Genomic DNA, 22,834 nt, shown 5'->3' with positions numbered 1-22,834 from the left:
TGTACTTTTCTCACACACTTGACTCATGCTGTTATGCCAAGAAAACAGCCGTCATGATTTACTATCTGGATCCACTGACCTTGTGACTTTTCTAGTCTAAAGTTCATTAACCCTTGGATTCCAACCCTTGCATCACACACCCATATGCACATATGCAGGCATGCACACAGCAGAGACATATACAGTAGCCCACAAAACACTGGCGAAGAACGACATGATAACGTAAACTAACTTTATACAAATGTAAGTCAGAAGAATATGAAGATAGCAAACTCAATTTTTATCCAACATTTTTCAGATTTAGTCTAAAAACAAAAATAAATTACTATACAATCCTGGCTGGCCCTGAACTCAGAGATCCACCTGCTCCTGCCTCCTGTTTGCTGGTATGAAAGGCCTGGGCTATCACACCTGGCTCACATTTTTCAGGTTGAAAGATGCGATGCAGCTGAACTGGGAAACAACCTCACAGTAGCCCGACAACTACCATGTGAAATCTGAAACATCTCACTGTAAACACTGACTTAGAATCAAAGACACATTCCTAATACATTCAAACTCATCAATAGTTCTGGCTGTTGTGTTTGTACAAACAAATACAATTATTTTTTAAATTCCAGAATCTTGTTGAACAAAACATAGACACTTCCTTTTCAATATAATTACAAACAATTTCACTGTTAGGTTTATAGATACAAACCCAAGGGATCGACACAAGACTACTTCACTTCGCCATCATCCTTTTCCTTATCTGAACAGCTGCATTACTTGCCATGCTCTTAAAAATTAAATGTGGCCCACAAATACCACAGAAGATGAAGGAAACGGCCGTGTGGAGTCTTTGCAAAATAGATGATGACCTTATAAAATGCTGTTCTTCCTGCTGAGTGACTTACTGCTGAGAATACCACATGTATTTCCCTTTCTTCTTAAATAGACATTGTGTTGGGGCTGGCAACGCACTGTGAAAGTGGCACAGGCACACTCTTATCCACAGACAAGTTAAAACAACACATGCACACACATGTATGTATATACGCACACAAATATACACGCATATATCTACACACACAGGTTCTGGAGCCAGGAATAATGACACGTTTGTAACTGTGAAGACAAGTGGACTCCGTGGGCTCACTGTTCACCCACAACAACGAAGAACCCGCCTTAAAAATAAAGTGGGTAGCACCTGAAAAAAGCACACACACAGTATTGTTCTGCCCCAACTGCTTATCATGTATGTGATTACACATATGACATGCTGCTCTTGTGCAGGCCAGAGGAGAGCCTTGGGGTCAGACCGCTGCACCTGCCATCTTAAGCTCGTCACTGCATATGCCAAGCTGGATGGCCAATGGCCTTCCAGGAATTTTCCTGTCTCTGCCCCCCTTCTTGCTATAGGTACACTGAGATTAAAGATGTACACCGAGGCTAGAGACACCTCAGCAGTTAAGAGCACTAGCTGCTCTTCCAGGACCCATGTTCCACTCCCAACATCCCAACCTTCTGTAACTCCAATTACAGAGGAGCTAATGCCCTCTTCTGGCCTCCGAAGGCACCAAGCACACAGATGATGTATAGACACATGCAGCCAAACTACCCATATACACAGAGTCATTAAAAACAAACACAGATATGCACTACCATGCTGAGCTCCCAGGACGTGAGCAAACCCACAAGCTCCCACCGCACCTTGTCCCCAGACAAGGTGACACCTTTTTGGAGAAAAGGTCTTTCTGTTTCTGAAGCTAGTCTGTACCTCGAGGTGAACTGCCAGCCGGCCTCCAACCAGCACTGCTCCTGTCTCTGGTGCCCAAGTGGCAGAATTACAGGCCTGTGCCACCGTGCCCTGTTTCCAATTCTTGCAAGATCAATGTCACCGCAATCATGAAAACCCAGAGCGAAGCGGCAGAACTCAACCACTTGTCAGAAAACGCTGCTGAGCACTTGAACGTGGCAGCACTGACCGAAGCAGTCCAGCAGTGAGACTGGCGAGATTTCCAAAGACAGAGTGCAGAACATAGCACCTCAGTAACGACCTTACACTGGCCTCGGTGAAATGCCTGGGCTGAGGCAGATCAGTAACACCTGCACTGCATGTAAGCGCCAGCACGTGTGACTTCACAGAGACGAGCTACTGCTGCCCGACTCTGGGCTTGTTTGCTTTCTCGAAGTCATGCTGCAGCACAGTAGTAATATCCTCTGCCACCGTCAGCAGATTTTAGTCGTTTAAAAAAAAAAATCTGAATTCAAGGCTAGAGAGATGGCTCAGCAATTGAAACACTTGCTGTTCCTGGCAAGGACCCAGAATTGATTCTCAGCACCGACACAGCAGCTCACAATCACCCATGCCCAGGTCTAGGCACGTCAGCGCCCTCTTCTGGCCTACATGGGCAATAAGCTCACACGGTGCTCACATACATGCAGGCAGAGCACTCACACACATTACAAATCCATGGCTAAAAAAAACTCGAGGGTTTGTTTCTGCTTTTGAGAAAGGGTTTCTCTGTGATCCTGGCTGTCACGCTGGAACTTGCTCTGGAAACCCTGCCTGCCTCAGGCTCACATGTGATGGGATTAAAGGTGTCCACCAGCACACACAGGTAAGACATTTTTAAAATCTCATCCACCAACTGTACTCAATGAACCCTTCATGAATAACTAGAGATGTTTCCAAATTTCTTATATAGTATTTCTTGAATGCACAAAATATCACATGATTTTAACATTCTTCTGTTTTATTAATCTTTTACCAGAAATGGGAGAAATGATTGCTAATAAGGAAATACTTCTTAGGAAGACAAATAACAAATTGTTCAAAACACCAGAAATGTCAAGTCACTATGCTCTCACGATAGACCTGCCCTTGGATTTTCAGGGCTTTGTTCTGTTTTCTTTTTTTGAGATAGGGTTTCTCTGTAACCCTGGCCTTCCTGGAATTCACTCTGTAGGCCAGGCTGGCCTCGAACTCATAGATTCACCTTCCTCTGCCTTCTGAGTGCTGGGGTTAAAGGCGTGCGCCACCACTGGGGATTTTAAAAGGATCCAACATATCTAATGGGTAAGTGCAAGAGAATGAATGATTTTATTGAATTTTTTGTAAGTAATTGCTCTTTGATAGGCTCCAAATTAGGAAAAAAGCCCCCAAAGCACCAATCTTTGCGTGTATGTGGCATGTACATGAGTGAGTAGGTGTGTATATGCGTGTGCGTGTGTGCTCGGAGTCCCAAGGTCAACATCTTCCCTCGGCTGCTCTCCACCTTGCTATCATTCTGAGGCAAAGCCTCTGTGAAGCTCAGCAGTTTGGCTGGCCAGCCACTGCTTGGTGTCACCCTCTCCCCACCAAAGATGAGGTTACAGCCATATGAGCCATGCTGGGCTTTTCTCCTGGAAACTAGACATCCAAATTCAGGACCTAAAGCTTCTACAGGAGGCGTTTACTCCAGACCAAAACATTAATCTTTACAGTTAAACTGTTCGAAAAAGAAATGCACTAGGGTTAAATGAGCCAGCAACCCTCCCCAGTCCTCACTAAGCTCCATATGAAACACAGGACAAGGGACGCAGGTTCAGGGACTCCAGTAAACAGTATCTACAGAGAAATTAAAACCATGTCTTTTCTTATTTTACCTACCTTATCACCAGTTCTGAAAGAAAAAAGAAAAAACAAACCCAACAAAACCAAAAGGAAAAAAAAATAAAACCACTGAAAACTAAAACCCTTTATAGCTCCTCTGGGGGCAAAAACTGACCTGAACTTCCCTCATTGGGCAGAAAAACCTGACCTGAGCTGACATGGGTTATTTATAGGCCTCGTCTCCTCACTCCACCCACTGCACATGCTTAGCTACTCCACGAGGGGAAAATACTCCTCTCCCTCCTCAGGGGTCTACCCCCCACACTCTAGGGAGCTGTGTGTGTTTATGTGTGAGTCTAAAGTGGACCATGGAAAGAGTTCTTAAAGGCTGGAACTTGGGTTCAAACCCCAGCACCCACACCCGCCTGTAACTGCAGCTGCAGGGAATTTGTTTATTTTTATTTTACGTGCATTGCTGTTCTGCCTGCATGTATGTCTGTGTGAAGGTGTCAGATCCTCTGGAACTGGAGTCACAGACAGCTATGAGCTGCCATGTGGGTGCTGGGAATTGAACCTGGGTCCTCTGCAAGACCATTCAGTGCTCTGAACTGCTGAGCCATCTCTCCAGTTTAATCTGAATTCTCAAAATACATGATATGGTTTGAGGTACCTGTATTCTACCTACAAGAAGCCAAACTAGATTTCTACTTTTACCAACAGTTATGCTTTCTTTTAATTAAGTTAGAATGAATGACTTAAAACACCACATGGCTAAAAGCTCAAGTGACTAAGTTTATCTAGTCAATGAAAGCATGTGGTGAGGATCAGCTAAGATCAAGTTTGAAGGTAGCTTACAAACAGGCTCAACACAGGCGCCTGTGGTCTACACCCAGTGTGGTACCCGCAGTCAGGAGAACTGAAATGCTCATCAGCTGAACCTCCACGAGGGCATCCATGGAGCACTCTACTTAATCATTTGGTCCTTGCTCTCCACCAGAAACATGAGGAGGACCTCACATAACTAGCGAGCATCTCAAATGAAGAATGAGCTCAACACAGGATGGACAAAATACCCCTGGAGAAAAATGTAACACTGCTTACACTCCGGGCCCAAGGAAGCCTACTGAGAGAGGCTGCTATTATGAAATCAACTGCCCACTCTGTATCTTAGAACACTGTCAAAAACTCTTAGGGAGGGCTGGAGAGATGGCTCAGAGGTTAATAGCACTGGCTGCTCTTCCAGAGGTCCTGAGTTCAATTCCCAGCAATCATCTATAATGAGATCTGGTGTCCTCTTCTGGCATGCATGCAGACAGAACATTTATACATAATAAATAAATAAATCTTTAAAAAAGAAGACTCTTAGGGAAAAATGTTTCTTTTAATGTGGAAGCACTTCTGTTTTCATATATGAGAGTTCTGTGGCACCACACAGGAATGACGACAGCACCATGAGAACACACGTTCACTAACCACTTTCAAGAGTCAAACGACCGGAGTGATGCACTTCACGCTCCACGCCCCCGAGGCGGGGGCTCGTCAGTTCACCCAGATGCGGACACTGACATATACTGGTTCTGTAGTGTAGCCTTTTGTATATTTCACAATGCCTAACATGGAGACGCAGCGTCTAATTAATGGAATCCTGAATGCAAAGAAATGCAGCAAACATCTTTTCCAATAAATCCCAATCCAGATCTGTCCAGACCTGACACTCCGGCACTTGTGCCAGACTGCCATTCCCTTTAAAGAAAGGAGGCGAGGAAATGCTCACCTCTGCCAAGCCCTCAAGAAGCAATTTAATATGTGGCCTGCTTAGGACTTGGGGTCTGAAAGCCTGGTTTCCAATTCTGACTCAACCACTTACTGGGTATGATCTTGATTGAATAAATCATAGCAATATGCAGCCTTTCCAGAAAAATTCAGTCGTGCAAAACATGCCCTGCTTTAACTTCCCAAACTGCTACAGACATTTTTATAAAGCATTTCTTTTGGAGTATTGCACTCAAGTTAGGTCAAACCACATAAAATTCTAGGGAAATGATACATACACCCCGATTACAGGATACTGGTGAAAACTCTCTGGGTGTTTATGAAGGCAAATTTCCACTGTCAACTTGATTGGATTAAAATCACCTAGGCGACACAGCTGTGTGTGTGTGTGAGTGTGTGCACTTATGTGTGTGAGGGCGGTTTTCTGAGGTTTCACTGACACAGGATGACTTGCCTTGAGTGTGGTAGTACACACCAAGGACCCAGTGATGTTCAGACTAAATACAAAGGACAAAGTGACTGACAAATGGCCACTGGATTCTTTCTCTGCTTTTCGGCTGGTATCATGGACAAGGCTGCTCCTACCATCCTGCCTTATTTGCCACAGTGGACTGTGTCCCTCTGAACCCATACAATCCCTCCCTCCCCTAAGTCGCTGTTTGTTGGAGAAAATTAACTAACACACCTTCAAACTTAATGCTCTGGCCCCCAAGAATACTTTCTCCCCTTTACTTCCTTCCAACCTCTTCATCTTCAAGGAAACTATTGGCTAAAACCCTTTCTACCCCTCATTTCCAAAACTATCTTAGGGGGTCTAGAGAGATGGCTCAGAGGTTAAGAGCACTGGCTGCTCTTCCAGAGGTCCTGAGTTCAATTCCCAGCAACCACATAGTGGCTCCTAAAACTATCTTAGTTTGGCCAGCAAAACAGCTCAATGGGTAAAGATATTAGCTATCAAGGTTGTTGGCTTTGATCCTTGAATTTAATCCCAGGGACCAACATATGGTAGCAGAAAACCCACTCCTGCAACCAGTATCCAGGAACACATCCCCCAACCTTAGTTTAGAACCCTGTTATGTTCTGTCATCAGCCTGCATTTCTATGCCCTGAGCCCTTAGAACAGTGATCAACTCCTGGTGCAGCTCTGTTCTAGCCTGCACACCCCTATTGGACAAGAGCCCTATCTGTCATTCCATGGTAACACCTAGATAGTTAAGTATTTGTTGGATGAATGGAATACATTTTAATGTTCCAAGATCTCATCTAACTTGCAGGTGATGAGAAGAAAAACTACAACAGGGCTGATCTCCTGAGGTGACACTGTCTTTTTAAAACAAGGCTTTCTGAAACTTTTAATGTACCATGCTCTCCAGATGAACAGAATCTAGAGATTGATGGTGCTGATGGTTGCACAGTGAATGACTAAACCCTAGGCCACACAACTGTCCAGTGACATAGACACACACACACAGGGATATGTAGCCCAGGGCTTTGCCTTTGGGCATACTATAGGCAAGAGCTCCACCACTGAATCTTCAGCCCTTCTTTTCACATTGGATCTCATTAAGTTGCCCTGGCTAATCTTGAACTCATTTTATAGTCCAGGTGAGTAATGAAGCTGCAATTCTACTATTTCATCCTCCCAAAGAACGGAGATTTTATGGCTGCAACATTAGGCCAAACTTGACAAAAAATAAAAATAAAAATAAAAATAAATAAAAATTAAGACAGGGTCTTGTTATAAACGATGATTAAAATCCCAACAGTTCTGTTTTACCAACAAAGACTCAGAAGCCAGATGCTAGGGTGAAAACCTGCTAGCTCAGAGAAGCAGAGAAAGTAACCAGCTGACCTTCCTCCTCAGCTCAGGTCCAGATGGAAAAAACCCAAAAGACTCATTGGCTCAGCTGACAGCCCAGGAGGAAAAGGCCAGAAAACCCAAGACCAAAGGCTTAGCTAGCTCAAAACCAAAAAAGCCAGGGAGCTGAGGAGCTGAAGCCTAAGCTAAAGCCAGAGCTTGAGCTAATAGCCTCTTCTTCTCCACGCTGTCTTAAATGCCCTCAACGCAAAGTCCCTCCTACTCTTTAATCCCTGTCAGCTGGTTTCTTGCTCTACCTCTTGACCTAGGGTTAACTTTACCAGATCTGGTACACAGAGATTAAAGGTGTGTGCTATGGCTGGGTAAGCCATAATCAGCTGTTTACAATAAACAGAAAGTGCTTGGATTAATGGTGTGTGTTAGGGCTCAACCAACAATAAACAGGGTTTTACAGTTCACGATTTTGGGGATCACAATGGGATCAAATATCCTGCAATAGGGTCTTACTATGTAGTTGTGGCTGTCCTGAAACTAGCTTTATAGACCATGCTGCCCTTGAATTCATGGATCCACCTACCTCGCCTCCAGGATGCTAGGATTAAAAATGTGCACCACCATGTTAGGCCTCTAAATAAAGTTTAATGGTATACTTTACATTCTGTATATTACTAAAACTTAAAAGTTTTGCAATTAAAAAATAATCATAGTTAGGTGATTTGGGCAGCACCTCTCTGTGAGTTCAGGAGTAGTCAGGAGTAGCCTGGTCTACATACAGCAAGAATTGCAGGGCAGCCAAGGCTACACAGAGAAACCCTGTCTTGAAAAACAAACATCTTGGCCCACAACTTTTACCTCTAAGGATCTCTTTAAAGACAACTGAATTTCAGCAAGGTGGCAGTTGCTCCCTACCCACTGATGACAAATGAACTACTATGAATTAATTCAGTAATGCTCTCAAATGAAATTTCTATTTTAAGCCGTTTTTTGTTTTGTTTTTGTTTTTTAGAGACAGGGTTCCTCTGTGTAGCCTTGGCTGCCCTGGACTGACTTTGTTGACCAGGCTGGCCTCGAACTCACAGAGACCACCTGCCTCTGCCTCCCAGAGTGCTGGGATTACAGACGTGTGGCACAGCGCCTGCCATGAAATTTCTATTTTAACTAACCAAAACAGCATTAAAAAACCTTGAGGAAATAGCTGGATAGCAGTTAGGATACACGTTAACTGATTCAGATGGTGGGAAGGTGTGTGCTCTCACCTCAAGTGAACACTGTGGCCACCAGCAGGAACCACCTCTGGACACCCGTCTCTCTACTCCTTGCCCTCTGAACAGCATAAAGGGTGAGAGCTTCCCTACTCTTCTCATTGTTAACGATTCTCAACTAAATGACTGATGCTATTGACACTGAGAAGTAAAAAAACAAAATAGAGCCACACAAACAGCCCTTAGTAACTGCCAGAAGCTGATACAGCACAACTTGCCTTGCATTCCTGAGACACTTAGAATCTGCCCTCTTCACTATGAGCAACTGTCCCGTCAAGATCATAGACATAAGGACTTAAGACACAAGTGAGAACGAATATGATTCACACATCTCTGCCTCCTCAAAGTAAAGAAGCAGGCACTATCATCAGCCCGCTGCATCAGAGTTGCAGCTCAATTCAGGACCCAGAAGAGATGATTTCACTCACTTATCCAGTAATCAAGCAGAGCAGCAGGCATCCAACAAGCATTTTAATAAGCCCCTGCCACTTGCCAGGTACCGTATCAAATGCTAGTAGAAAGACGGGACAAGGTGGATCCCTGCCTCTATTCTACCGAGTGTTGACATGGGAATCACAGAGCAGAGCCAGAAAAAAGAAAGGCACGTTCCAAACAAAGAACAGGGTCATGCAGGAAAGTCAGGCACGCTTGAGGGAGAGTGGAACAGTCTACAGTGGCTCTGAAGCAGAGAGCCCGAGGGAAGAACACACTGCTTACCGTCAGAGAGAGAGGGAGCTCAGGCAAGAAGCTGCAACGATCATTAGGGACAGGAATGCTAAAGGCCTGAGGAAAAGCCTGAAACGATGGGTAAAAGGATGGATGGGTAGCAGATACAGAAATTTTGCAGGTCTGGGGAGGGATTTAAAAGCACCATAAAGACTCTAGAGTAACTCTGGAAAGGCAACATGGGGGCAAGAAACCACAAAAATTGCTCTGTAAAGCAAGAACACAAAAGGGGTGTGCCTAGAGTAAGGCTCTCATCTGGCTTTACTAGATAAACTATAGGTTTACCATCCCAGAGCTCTAAACTAAAGTTTAGTCTTGACTTTAAACAGGAAGAGTGACAGTTGCAGTTTCTGTATCAAAGAAGTCACCACTCTCTTGACATCTCATTACTGCTATTGCGGTTATCTTGAAATACTATTGATTTTTTTCTGAAGATGTTTTTTTTTTTTTTTTAATTTAATTTTATGAGCATTGGTGTAAGGATGTCAAGATCCCCTGGAATTGGAGTTAGACAGTTGCAAGCTGCCATGTGGATGCTAGGAATTGAACCAGGGTCCTCTGAAAGATATATTTACTTATTATGTATTTACTTATTATGTATATATAATACATACATATGTATACCATGTTCTGGTCCGCATGTAAGCCTGCATGCCAGAAGAGGGCACCAGATTTCATTATAGATGGTTGTGAGCCACCATGTGGTTGCTGGGAATTGAACTCAGGTCCTCTGGAAGAACAGCCAGTGCTCCTAACCTCTTAGCCATCGCTCCAGACCTAATGCTTCAAAAGATGACAAAACACGAAGTCATGGCCAGAGCCTCCTACTCACAATCAGAGAGCACACAGTGCTAGAGCATCACCCCTGTTCTACCATCACAACTCAACAGAACTGATTTCCTCCCTAGCCTAAGGGCTGAGGAACAGTACTGGACAGTATGGCTCAGCGGGCAGCAGTGCTGCGGTCCAGGACTGAAATGTCCCTGACTACAACAAAAAGGCCACCCATGACACAGGGGCCTTAATTCTCAGCCTGTCAGCTCCCTGGTCCAATTCTTTGTCCCTCTGACTCTCAACTGTGCAACATAGGCCTCTTGGATCTTTCTACTCTGCCCTTCGAAAGTATTCTCCATCTAAACTCCTTTTTTTTCAAGGAAAGGACTGACTTTTTGACAAATCTGGAATTTTTATCTTCCCACCCGAAGGCAGGAGTAACTGCAATCAGCGTGAGTAGACTGCTTTCCTTCCAGTGAACTGTGAAGAAATAAGAATTCCTACAGCGGGAGAGATGCAAACAGAATAACATAATGCCAGCACGGAATCCTTCCAGGGCAGGCGATCTCTGTGCAGTCAGTGAGCGAGGTCACCATGCTCACTTGTAGCAGCATTATTACTCAATTTCAGGGAGTTCCAGCTGGCACTTTTTAATGAAATTAAACAACAAAGTATTAAAACACACCACAAAGTTAAGTAAGAATTGTGCCAGGAATCCTTTTTCTAACACACACACACACACACGATAGATCATGAGCCAAAGCATTTCAAGGATAGAATCATTCTCTCAAGAATCCTATGTGGGAGAAAACCAAAACCCAGGACAGAAACCAGTAGGTAAGGTCACAGATGATGTATGTGAGCTGCTGCTCTCCCTAGGGGCTACTACACTGTCAACACCCTGCAGCAGTCTGGGTTCAGTCCTAGCTCTGGTCTCTCTGAGGCTTGTATGTGAACCCAGACTACTTTACCGCACTAGTGAGCCTCCCTCATCTATACTCAGAGGTAACTGCTTACTTCACAAGACAGAAATGCAGACGTTCTAAGGGCAGAAAGCACACCTGAGTGCCAGTGGCCCTACTGTGTGTTTAGGCAATGCTGGGCTGGGAGAGGGCGGTGCATAACTCTTAATCCCAGCCTTGACAGCAAATGCAAGGGGATTGGGGCTTTAGTGGGTCATGTGGGCTACCTAATGACCTCATCTCAAAATTGCCCCCAAAGAAAAAACTCAAACTGAATGTCCAAAGCGACAACAATGATAAAAAGGAAAAGAAAAAAATCATTTGTTTTGTTTTATTAACCAAGTCGCCCTACAGTGTAAACAAAGGATATGTGGAGCAGACGTTTTCCTCCTTCCCTAACTGACTCCCCAGACCAAAAGATACAACAGTGGTTACTCCTTGGGCCCAGCACCTCGTACAAAGAGCCTATTGTGCTCACACACTATTTCTTAAAGCCCCAAGCTCTTTGTGCCTCCCCTGCTCACATAGCAAAAGGTGGGATTTAAAACGAGCTACATTAAGAAATGAAGGGCTGGGCACTTGTCTATAGTCCCAGCACTGAGGAGCCAGTGAGGCGGGTCTCTTAAGAGAGGCTGCCAGGACTACACTGCAAGATCTTGTCTCAAAACCAACCAACCAACCAAAACACACATATATGCATATATATGGGAGAAATACATATATAAACACACACACACAAACACGGGAGAATAAAGAAAGGAAGCCTGATGGGCACGGTGATGCACACCTTTAGTACCAGCTCTTTTGAGGGCAGCAAGTTCCAAGACAGTGTAGCCTTCATTCTAAAAATGAAAAGGGGAAGGAGGAAGGGAGGGAAGGACGGATTGAGGGAAGGAGGGAGAGAGGGAGTGAAGAAAGAAAAGAAGGAAGGAAGGAGGAAGGGATGGAGGGAGGGAGTAAAGGAAGGAAGGAAAAAAGGGAGAAAGGAAGCCTGCTGGAAAGCAGAAAGCATGGGTTTTTTGTTTTGTTTTATTTTGTTTTTTCTTTCTGCCGTCCTATAGGTATAGGACTAAAATAAAAAGGCCTGTGGTGAAAACCAACCACCCAGCCTCGGGGTAGACACCCAGCAGCCTTAGCTGTTGGGGACCTTATCTGACTGGGTGATGAAATCACAGAGCACTTTCAGTAGCTCTTGGGCTAGGGAATCCAGCTCAGTTGGTAAAATGCTGGCTGAGTACACATGAAGCCCTGGGTTTGATCCCCAATACCACATAAGACTGCTGAGTATATGGTGGCTTATACCTAGTGCTCTAGTACTTGGGAGACAGAGGAAAAAGATCAGAAGTTCAAGGTTGTCTTGGGCATACAGCAAGTTTCAGGCCACTCTGAGATACAAGAGATCCTGTCTCAGAAACCAAAGAAAAAAACCCAAACTCGCACAAAATAGCCTGAACTATTGAGCCACCTGAATTCCAGCAGCCTGTCACATGGGTTTATCACACTTTCTTTTTCAGTTTAAATGTTTTAAGCAAATAAAGTTTTTCTTCTTGTTCTCTTTTTTAGATTGTAATTTCCTAATTTCCAGCATGTTTTGTTACTGGACTAGAGACGTAAACAGAAACCCTGGGCACTGGAGGATAGCCTGCATTCGCACCCAACACTGGGACAGATCACTTACCTCCTGCAGGGTCAACAAAGTACTAAGGATGGCTGGAAGTGTAGTCTGGACAACTCCAAATCTATCTTCTGTAAATGATGCTGCTACTAAGTGCGAAAGACCTCGAGGGGGAGAATACAGGGAAGCAAAATTAAAATTAGACAAACCCATCTGGAATACATCTATCTGAGAAGACATGGATGGTCTAGATAGAAGATTAGAAGATATAAGCTTATAAAATATTATGTCTGGATATAACTGTAAAAAAAGAGCTGTACTATAAGATGGGACTACAGATGGAACAAGCCCGGAAGAAGTATTTAAATGCCTCAGCACCACAAAACAAAACATACAAAGAAATGAGGCCTGACAGCTGTGAGGACACTTTTTATAGTTTGGTCAAGCAACGCCTCCCTGGGTCTCTGAAGCATCAAGGTGGTGTTTATAAGATAAAACAGTTCATTAACAATCAAGTTTTCTTAGTTCAATGTAATGACTATCTACTGGTTGCACTTTAATTAAATATAAAGATACGGAAGGCGCTTAGCCTCAACTTCTTTATTTATGTACAGAATAACTCTACCCAAATCAAAACCCATCTAGGCTTGTAGCTGCAACTCAGCAGGCATGCTTGCCTAGCAGATATGAGGCTCTGAGTTCTGTCCCCAGGACTGCAGGCCAGGGACGAAGATACAAAAACTATCTGTATAAAACAAAGATAAAAATGTATCTGAAAATTCAAGGGAAGTCCCAGAACTGACCTCTCATGAACAGACTTCAAATTAACTGACTAAAATCACAGTTACAGATTACAGTTTTAAGATACTACTTACCTTCTAAAGCCCAAATATGCATTTGGGCATCTGAAAAAACAGCCTGAATGGAGGCCTCTGGGTGCTACAAATAAAACAAAAATATTTACGTAAAGTCCCCTGTGCAAAAATTGCCATTTTATAGTTGTGTGTTCTATAGCAACAAAAGACTCACAGCTGCCTTCCAAAATTTAAGAACTGAAGTAATTTCTTATACAAACATTAAGTATAGCAGAGCATCCAATCAAACTGACTCTGCAGCCCCAAGCCCATAAGTGCCCCAGCTTCTCATTTAAGGAGCAGCCCACCTCAGACAATCGGCACAGTGATCACTCAAGGAGAGAGTTACTAAAGCTCTTAAAAACAAAAGAGCCACCTAACTACAGTTCCATCTCATAAACTGTCTACTACTGTCAACTCACCCCGCCCCCACCCCCCAAAAAACCCGTGACTTTCTTTAATTTGCCCTGGGCTAAACAGTATGCAGCAACAACTGGCCCATCTAAATAAACGCTGGCAGCACAGGCCTGTAAACCCAGTTACTTGGGAGGCTAAGGCAGGAAGATCCGGAATTCAAGGCCTCCACAGGCTACAGAATAAGCTCAAGACCAACCATAATTTCCTGAGACCACCTGAAAACCCAGACAAGAAGCAAGAACGCTGGCTTTGTGTAATGGAGACCGGGCTCATCACTACAACCCTTCTCAGCATTGTGCGCATCGTCCCCACAGAACAGCTCTGGCAGAATTAAAATCAAGGGAGATATTCACTCACAGAGGAAAAGACTCTCTACTCAGACCAGAAACTTTCTTCTCTCCATAAAATGATGACCACTGCTGGAATTACAGGAGGGAATATACGGGAAAGCGCATGGCACACATAAGACACTCAGAATAAATTTGTTTCCCCCTCTGGAGACCAAGAACTGCAATAAACCTGAGAGAACTCTCATCTTGTTGGTGAGGGATAAGACCCTTAGTACAGGATGGTCCTGGTAGACTTTTTGGAAAGGCATTTGCCCTTTGGGGAGAGCCTCCCTTCCCTTGGAGTGAAAAGGCAATGTGGGGAAGCTGAAATGGCTGACACGTACCCACAGATCAGGGTTGCTCAATTCGTCCCCCATCATTGTCTGGCTTCATAGAGTACAAATGAAAATGAAAACCTTTGCTTGTGAGCCAAAGGCTCCATGAGCCCAGTCACTAACACTGCAGCGTGTACAGAAAGAGGTAAGACCTGAACACTAAAGGCGACAGGACTTTGGCCTACGTGTGGACCAAGGTTCTGCTTCAGAAGGGGTTGACAGAAAACAGCTACATCTAACTGAAAACACAAATTTTGTTTCGGCAACTGCGACTTCCTGCCCAGCGACAGCTAAAACGTGGGAGGCCAGTTGAAAGGGTTGTTTGGAGGCTTCCGGGGTGGTCTTTAGGTCTGGGAGGGACAGGGTCTCTTAAGTTGCCAGGTCTCACTTCAAACTCTCAATCTTCTGCCTTAGCATCGGGAGTGCTGGAACTACAAACGTAAGCCACCATCCTGGCACAGAACGCAACCTTGTGGCCTCAACTGCAACTCTTTAATCCATCAAAACTCTAACATCTGTCATCTAATTCAGTCTCCTCTTTTTTGATACCAAACAGGCCACAAAGATGTGAGCAGGAAAGTGAGTCATGAAGCACCCAGAAGCTAGATTGCTCACCAACCAGCATGGAGGGGCCAATGAATGAAATAACCACAAAGATGCCAGCAGCCACAGAGGCGCAGGGGAACAACCACCGCAATGCCAGGAAGCACGGGGTGATGTGCGTGTAGGGAAAGGCCTGGCTTGCTCAGATTGTTTCTACGGAATATCACAGATTTTATCTCCTGCTCCGCCTTCACTTCCTCTCCCCCGTCCTCCATGCTGTCATTTTATATTCTTACCTTACTGAAAAAGTACATTATCAGCACCCGTTTTGACAAGAAATTCTTAATCTGAGTAGGAAGAAAAAATTTACATGGTTATACTTTCAAGTCTACTCAAATAGTACACATTTCTACATTATTCCTGAAGAAGATTTTTCTAAATGAAAATGTAGTAATGAACAGTATTTACAATAAACTATTTAAGTACATACCTCTGTACTATGGATTGGAAAACTGTAAGCCATCTAACCTTAACTGTGTTCCCATGTATACACACTGGACACCAGATTAGAGATTTGCCATAAAAAAAAAAAAAAAAAAAAAGGACAAACAAAAAAATCTAAGCTTTTTTTTTCTCAATTCAATAGAACTGCTGGCTCTCTAAATCACCCCTTCCCTTAAAAAAACAAAACATTTTCTACAAGGTGACATTTACAGAAAATAAGTTTCCTAGATCAGAAACCCACCAACTTAAAAGTAAATTTGCACCTTGCTATACTCACCAAAGCCACATAAGCTCCAGGGATGCAGAAAGTTGAAGCCATCTAGTTACTACACAAAAACTAGCAGGATGGTATTTGAGTCACACTGGTTCCTTCCTTCTATACTAACCTCATTTTATCAGCAAACATGTTTCTCTCTCCCATTTACACCTTACTGCTACTGCTCATTTTATCTGTTTAAAGCAAAAACCCACAAAGATGCCAGCAGCCACAAAGGCGCAGGGGAACAACTTGGCTTCCGGGGAGGTCCCGTTTCCTCTCCTAATCCCTCCCGACCCAGCTTCCTCTACTGGAAGAGTGCCTGTCAAGGACTCAGCAAAATACAAGCAAGACACTCAGGCCTATAACCTCAGAAATTGGGATTCAAAGACTGCCTGGCTGGGCTAGAGAGAAAGGCTGGAGCCAACTTGGGTAACTCAGGAGATCCTGTCCCCAGGTAAAGTAAGAATGGGATGGGGAGGTGGCTCGGTGGTGGAGTGCCTGTGGAGACCAGACCCGGGGTTCCATTCCAGCAGTCCACCTGGCGAGCCCACCCTCCTAGCTCTCATGCCAAAGGTCACGCCCACCCCATGCTGTTACTTCGGTCATCAGCTCTGCTCTGGGAAACGTGTTCTCTCCCCGCCTCAGCTGCTGCTGACTTTGCTTTTCCCTATCACCTCTCTGATAAGGATCAATGGAAGGTCCAGCTTAGAGCTCTTTCCTTCTGTAGCCACACTCAACAGCACTGAGTCTCATGGCTTTGAACACTGTCTGAACCTAGTGGCTTCCAAATGCTGTCACCCCAGAACCGCATGTTACACACATCTAATCTTCACCTGCTTTCTACATAGGTATATCAGAGTTGTCATGCCCGAGATCAAACTTCACTTCCCCACTTCACCGCTATCAACCTCTTCATAATCAGTGGTAAATCAACTGCTTTTATGCTAGTTCAGTGCCTCAAGCCAAAAGCCTTCTCCTGCATACTGAAAGCAAATTATAAGCAAATCCCATTACATCCGTATGAAAATCCAAACCTGACCACACCTGACCGCTACCATCCCAATCAATCCCCATGTCCACACACCACCACCTCCACTAGATTACTGCGGCAGCTTTAGCGCTAGCTCTTAGTCAAACTCCAGATATGGAAAAGTCTCGCCTCAACGCCACTATTAGAAAAGCTCCTTCACAATCTAAGTGACGTGGTAACATCCTATGACCAACAACATGGCAGATTTCTGTGTCACCGAGGGAATTGGCCAGGTCCGGCACCATCAGTTGCTCCTGATAGCTCTCTGCGCTCTGGCACCGACCTCACTGTGCCCTAGGCACTCTATAGTTCCTCAGCTCCTCACACTCCCTCCTGCGATGCTTCGCTCGCATGCACTGTCACATTTCCACAGAGACAGCACTCCTTTAAGTGCCGTCCTTCTCACTGGCTCTGCTTTTTCTATGTAATACTTAAGACATTGGAAGTCTCTTTTGAGTGTATTTTGCCCATCTTGGACATGGTCTATCAGAATGTAGCTAAGATTGACAGCATGTCACAGTATGAAGCAACTTCTGCTCTTAATAGCTCCCGGAGCAGTCCTTACATTAACGCAATCAGTGACTCTCTACACTTTTAAACAAATATGGAGTTATATACTTGCTCACTCATCTATTCCCCTTACAAAGACATAAACATATGGGAAAGGGCTTTACTTGCTGTATAACCCAGAGCCTAAAACTCAACTATCAAAAGAATTAAGTCATGTGAAATGTAACATTCCAAACACTCAAATGTTGGTGGTTTCATGAGTCAATCTCACACACGAAGCATAAAACAAACAAAAAGCTACTGCTGCTGTGAGATCCTCAATCTGCCAACGTTACATGCAAACATAAAACCTACAGACGTGTCACCCTACCTGCTCACGCTTGTTCTGAATCCACGAGTAAACCGCACTGGGCCGCCTCGCTGTCTCCCCCGCAGTGGTGACAGAGGCAGAAGGAGAGGGGTTAGAGACTTGAGGTATTTGCTGGTCCACTGGGAAGAAACGGTGAGGTGAGAACTTAGTTAGGCTGCCTGCTCTGCAACTGTGAGAGCTCAAACCTCAGAAAGTAAACGGCTCTCACCAGAAGCGTGAGTCCACAAGCGCGGTCCTCTTCTGGTTAGCTGAGGACTCTGGGGAGACGCATAGCACGCATTCACGTCAAAAATTCCAGCCACTCGATTCACCGCACCAGAGGCAAACGGGGTCCCCAAAGGACCTGAAACATCCGGTGTAGGTAATTTTGGAGAAAACAGTGATGTTTTAACCAATGGTGGCACTGAGGACATCTGGCTAGGTTTTAGAGTCTGATAAGCAGTTTCTTCTGTAAAAAAAGCAGATGTGGTGCTGATGAAGCAACCTGGCCTTTGCAGGCCAGCAGAGGGTTTCAAACTCCACCCCCGCCCCCTTTAAGGCAGTAAACCAAGGCGCAGTAGGAGGCTTCCAATTAGATTTAAGTCCCAATGTCCAATTTTATTTTTGTTATCCAGGAACCACTCAAGGAGTTTTAAATTTGTTTGTCTTATGCATTATTGTGCATGTATGTGTGTGCGTGACAAAATGGCCCAGGGTGATTGATCTCCACATGCTCATTCAGTTAGGCTTCCCAAAATTCTCTCACGGTTCCACAGCCTTAAGAAAAGCAGTGTTTCATCACGAACCATCACCTTCCTCATTGATACCATTTTAACAGCTCTCCTTTCAGCTGGCTACACTGTCTTCTCATTACTTGTACGCCTTCTCCTGAAAGGTCAGTGGCAAGGCTGTTTTCACCTATGAGCTCCCTGGCTTCAGACATTTCTTGTATGTACAAAGTATTCAGTGACATGTCTGGTGAATAAGTGACAACAGTTGTGGACTACCTAGGGGAGAGTGACATCTAAAACCCTGGCTGGACTTGGCTACAATCTGACATCCGTGAGCCTACTTAAAGCATGTTGCTTACAGGTTTTCGGAGGCCAATGCTGCCCCAGGGTAATGACTCCCAACACACATGACCCTGCTTTGGTCCACAGACTGACTTGTCAAATGTGAGAATTTGCAAGCATTAGTGGTAAAGCTATCACTGACCTTTGTCTCCAGCCAGGAAAATCAAGCCTGGAGATGAACATGGTAAGAGCGGAAAATCCTAACAAAATTATTTTCAGATTTTAAGAATTTCTTAAAAAGAAGAGGCTGAAATTCAGATCCCACTTCTGAACAGAGTGAAGATGAAGCAGGTTTCCTACACCCTAGCAGGCAGTCAACACGCGTCTCTGAGATGCCTGGTTCTCGACAGAAAGCCCTCGTCAGTCTGAACATCCACTTGAAGGATGCAGTGCCTTACACAGCTTCCCCTCCCTGGATTTCCTCAGTGTCTTTCAATCGAAAGGGGCACTAATGGGCCAGGTGTGGTGGTGGCGCACGCCTATGATCCCAGCACTCCGAGAGGCAGGTGGATCTCTGAGAGTGTGAGGCCAGCCTGGTCTACAAAGCAAGTCCAGGACAGCCAAGGCTACACAGAGAAACCCTGTCTCAAAAAACAAAAACAAGTAAGTAAATAAAAAGGAAAGGGGGGCACTAACACTGTTCGTGTGCTTTGAAACCATCCAGTCCCCCAGTTGCCCCAGCTGCCCTTCTGTGTACCAGACAGACATCCGCCCACTCTTACCTATGGTGACCCACCTGGCTCTGACTTTCATTTGATGACTATTGTTGTACCAGTCTTTCAAACACTACTGCTACACTGCGCATAATCTAAGAATTTTATTAACTGGCAAATGAAAAAAAAAATGTACTTTTTAATGTTCAATGACTTGCTGCTTTGAACTGAAGTTTTCAATCTACAATAGTAACAAAGGTCTGTCTTTCTTGGTCAGTACAGTATCTGGTATTGTTGTTAAACTGGCTCACTCTCACATAAACATTAACATATATGCCTCACATATGCAAATGGGCAGGAATGAACTCCTGTCAGTTTCCCAGGGAACAGATGCACTCGCCCTCGTATGCAGGAGCAGGCGTCACCTGCAGAATGCAATTTCTTGGGCTCCACCGAGTATGAAGACATTCTCCCATTTGTAGCAGCAGCTTCTTGGTAGAGAACCAGTTTCTGAGTCATATCATTTAAGAGATTCAAACACTCCCTCGAAATGGCAGTCCAGTTGTGGGGATGTCCACCTAAGGTAGTCAAACAACACTTCTGAAATGTAAAGAGTCCTGTATCCTCTTCTCCCATCTCGTGCCACTCATTCCCCTATCACGAAGGTCTCTCTTACACGTATTCCTTTTGTGGCATGGAAGAGGACCATTACCTAACCAGCAAGCACGTACAAGATACTCCTCAGACTAGCTGTTGTGTGCCAGTAACTCGGGACAACTAAGGGCTGTAGAAAAAATCTACTTAAGTTTTAACCACAAGCCCCAGCGCCGAAGTTCTCTGGCAAAGCACATGCAATCTTGTCAGCTGCTTGGGTCTCTGAGCCCAAGTGTGGCAGAAAAGCATGCTCCTCTTTTCCCCAGTGCCAGCACTGTGCTCCTCACCACAAAAAGGAAAGCAGCTCTGATCAATTATATTTTTATATAACTGGGTTTCATTTCCACATCACATTTAACTACAGATGATCTTTTTACAATCTGGGAATTGGCGAGCTTGGCAAAAATGATGGAGAGCTAATTAGAAAGCAGATGAAAGGTTAGCCAGGCTCTTTCCCTCTGGGGCAGGAGCTGGACGACTTCCATGCCAGGAACATGGTGAGAGCTCTGGCAGAGTCAGTCTTGGCAAGTACAGCAGAGAATGTCAGGCCTTCCAAGGATACCCTCAGCCTGTCAAATCCACTTTGCCTACCTTCTCTCTTTAGGGAGGCAAAGGAACCTAGCAGGAGCACACAGCTATGTTCGTGGAGTCAGGTAACAAAAATGTCACTTATTCCATCTAGGAATGAAGCCACCTAAATTTCAAGGTCCTCATTAAAAGAGAAGATTCTCAGGTTGAGCTTCTCTGCTGACACACTTACTACACAATTTCCTCAGGTTTAGGTATTTAAGGAGTTGAAAAAACGAATATCCACAAATAAATGGTTTTCCTGGTGACATAAATTCTATGCATAGCAATGTCACCTCACCATTTGTCATTTGTCACCCTCCAAGGACTCAGGATATGTGGATGGATGAACTACACCTCCCTTCCCAAAGCTCTGGAGCACCCTGAGCACACACATGCACGCCCAAGTAAGTCAATGACTCCCAGCAATACCTGGTTGGCTGAGGCTAAAAACTTCTTGCCTTCGAGACGGAGAATATTGAGAAAGCAACATCAGGTCCTGTAAGGCCAAATACTAAAGAGAAAAGAGAAAGCCTGTTAAAGCTTTAACAAAACCATATGCAAGAACTAGACTCACTACATCTCCAAAGACAAAGACAGATTCTAAAATAAAAGGAATATTTCAGAACCATAACTTTCCCTCTGTATCTCTAGGACTCTCCTGCCTCCACCTCCCTACAGTGTAGGCTCTGGCTAACACAAGAACTACAGAGCTCTCTATTCTTACAGCTCTGGAGTGGAAAATTCTGCTGTCACTTCCTCCTGGAACTTTCCCTGTCCTCATACAACATCACAGCTCTCGGCTTTTGGCACTTGGGCCTGTTGTTTCGTCTGCTCCTACTCACCACTGCGAGGTCCACAAGCTCAGGGACATCACCTTGCTCACTACCACATGCCAAGGCTGAGCCCATCGCAGGAAACACGCTGAACGTCTCCTCTCCCAGGCAAGCCTGTCAGTCCTTCTGAGGGACTGTCAGGGAGTGGTGCCACCATCGCCAGGATAAACTTAGTCCTGTTTATGTCGTCTGCCTTTCCAGTAGGCTATGCTATGTCTCAGCCATCGAGCTACCCAACGCAGCCAGTAGTACCTGGCACTAGCCTTCTACTGAAGGTTCAATAGGTGATCAAATGAGTAGCTAGCACTGAACAGCAATTAGGGCCTCAATGGTTCATTCTCCTACTTGTTTACAGCTTCTCTAGACTGTGAAAAACACTGAGTTCCAAGCATTTTCTTTAATTATTTGTAAATCACTAAGCTTAATGGGCATGTTGTTATATGCCTGTGCCTTAGCACTCACTCAGAAAGTGGCTTAGGCCGGATAATGGCAAAATCAAGCCCAACCTGGCCTACATAGCAGGATCTTGTCTCAAAAACACAAAAATAGAAAATAAACAAGTGACTACAATCTTTTAACAGAGTAAGACATGTCCTGTTATTCACAATTTCAAATTGTAATTTCAATCAAATTGGCTTTCTTTTACTTTGATTTGTAAACTTCTCTAACTTTTATGATTTATGGTTTTAGAATTATCAGTAATTCATGTCAACACACAACCAAGCATACTACACTACCTCTGACCACAAGCAGTAAATGAACAAAAGCATGTCTAGATGCAGCACTGTAAAAATGCACCAGCGTTTCACAGTCATCTGTGAAAGTTATACCTTCAGTTGGCTACCACTGCATCTCATGTCTGAGAGACCTTTGTCTTTTGTGAATAGGTAGCTGGCTTAGCTGGGTGTAGGGGGCTCACGCCAGTGGTCTCTCCTACTCAGAAGCTGAAACAGAAGTACAGGATGAATCCAAGAGTCCAACACCACTCTGGGAAACATTCCCACATATCTGGTGCATAGACAGAATACTTTACTTCATATTTAGTCACTTGAAATGATTTAAAAAAAAAAAAAAACAGCACTAGCAAGTAGGTAATTTCACAGTACCAACACTAGAGTGTTCTAGGCCAGCGGTTCTCAGCCTTCCTGACACTGCAACCCTTAATAAAGCTCATGTTGTGGTGACTCCAACCATAGATTTATTTTCATTGCTACTTCCTAACTGTAAATTTGCTGTTATGAATTGTAATGTAAATACCTGTGTTTTCAGATGGTCTTGGGTGACCCCTGTGAAAGGGTCATCTGACTCCCCAAAGGGGTCGTAACCCTTGGTTGAAAACTGTTGTTTAAGACCTTTAAATAGTATTATCTACATGACTGGCTACACCGAATATTACCTCTAATTCTGGAAGGT

The 22,834-nt window shown here is 44.4% G+C and overlaps 1 protein-coding gene across 1 annotated transcript in view; it reads right to left on the bottom strand.

The window, feature by feature from the left end:
* Positions 1-22,834, bottom strand: part of Ndc1 (NDC1 transmembrane nucleoporin) — a 48,285-nt gene that overhangs the window by 7,190 nt on the left and 18,261 nt on the right. The window contains exons 10-16 of the mRNA XM_021661253.2: positions 21,018-21,099; positions 19,790-19,942; positions 17,868-18,107; positions 17,660-17,778; positions 15,283-15,333; positions 13,384-13,447; positions 12,572-12,672 (exon numbers count right to left, since the gene is read on the bottom strand). Coding sequence (XP_021516928.1) covers positions 12,572-12,672; positions 13,384-13,447; positions 15,283-15,333; positions 17,660-17,778; positions 17,868-18,107; positions 19,790-19,942; positions 21,018-21,099 — 810 coding nt within the window. The remainder of the gene's footprint in view (positions 1-12,571; positions 12,673-13,383; positions 13,448-15,282; positions 15,334-17,659; positions 17,779-17,867; positions 18,108-19,789; positions 19,943-21,017; positions 21,100-22,834) is intronic.

Source organism: Meriones unguiculatus, chromosome 12, assembly GCF_030254825.1.
Source record: "Meriones unguiculatus strain TT.TT164.6M chromosome 12, Bangor_MerUng_6.1, whole genome shotgun sequence".
Classification (NCBI taxonomy): Eukaryota; Metazoa; Chordata; class Mammalia; order Rodentia; family Muridae; genus Meriones; species Meriones unguiculatus.
The sequence above is the reverse complement of the archived record's forward strand: the minus strand, read 5'-3'. Positions and strand labels throughout refer to the sequence as shown.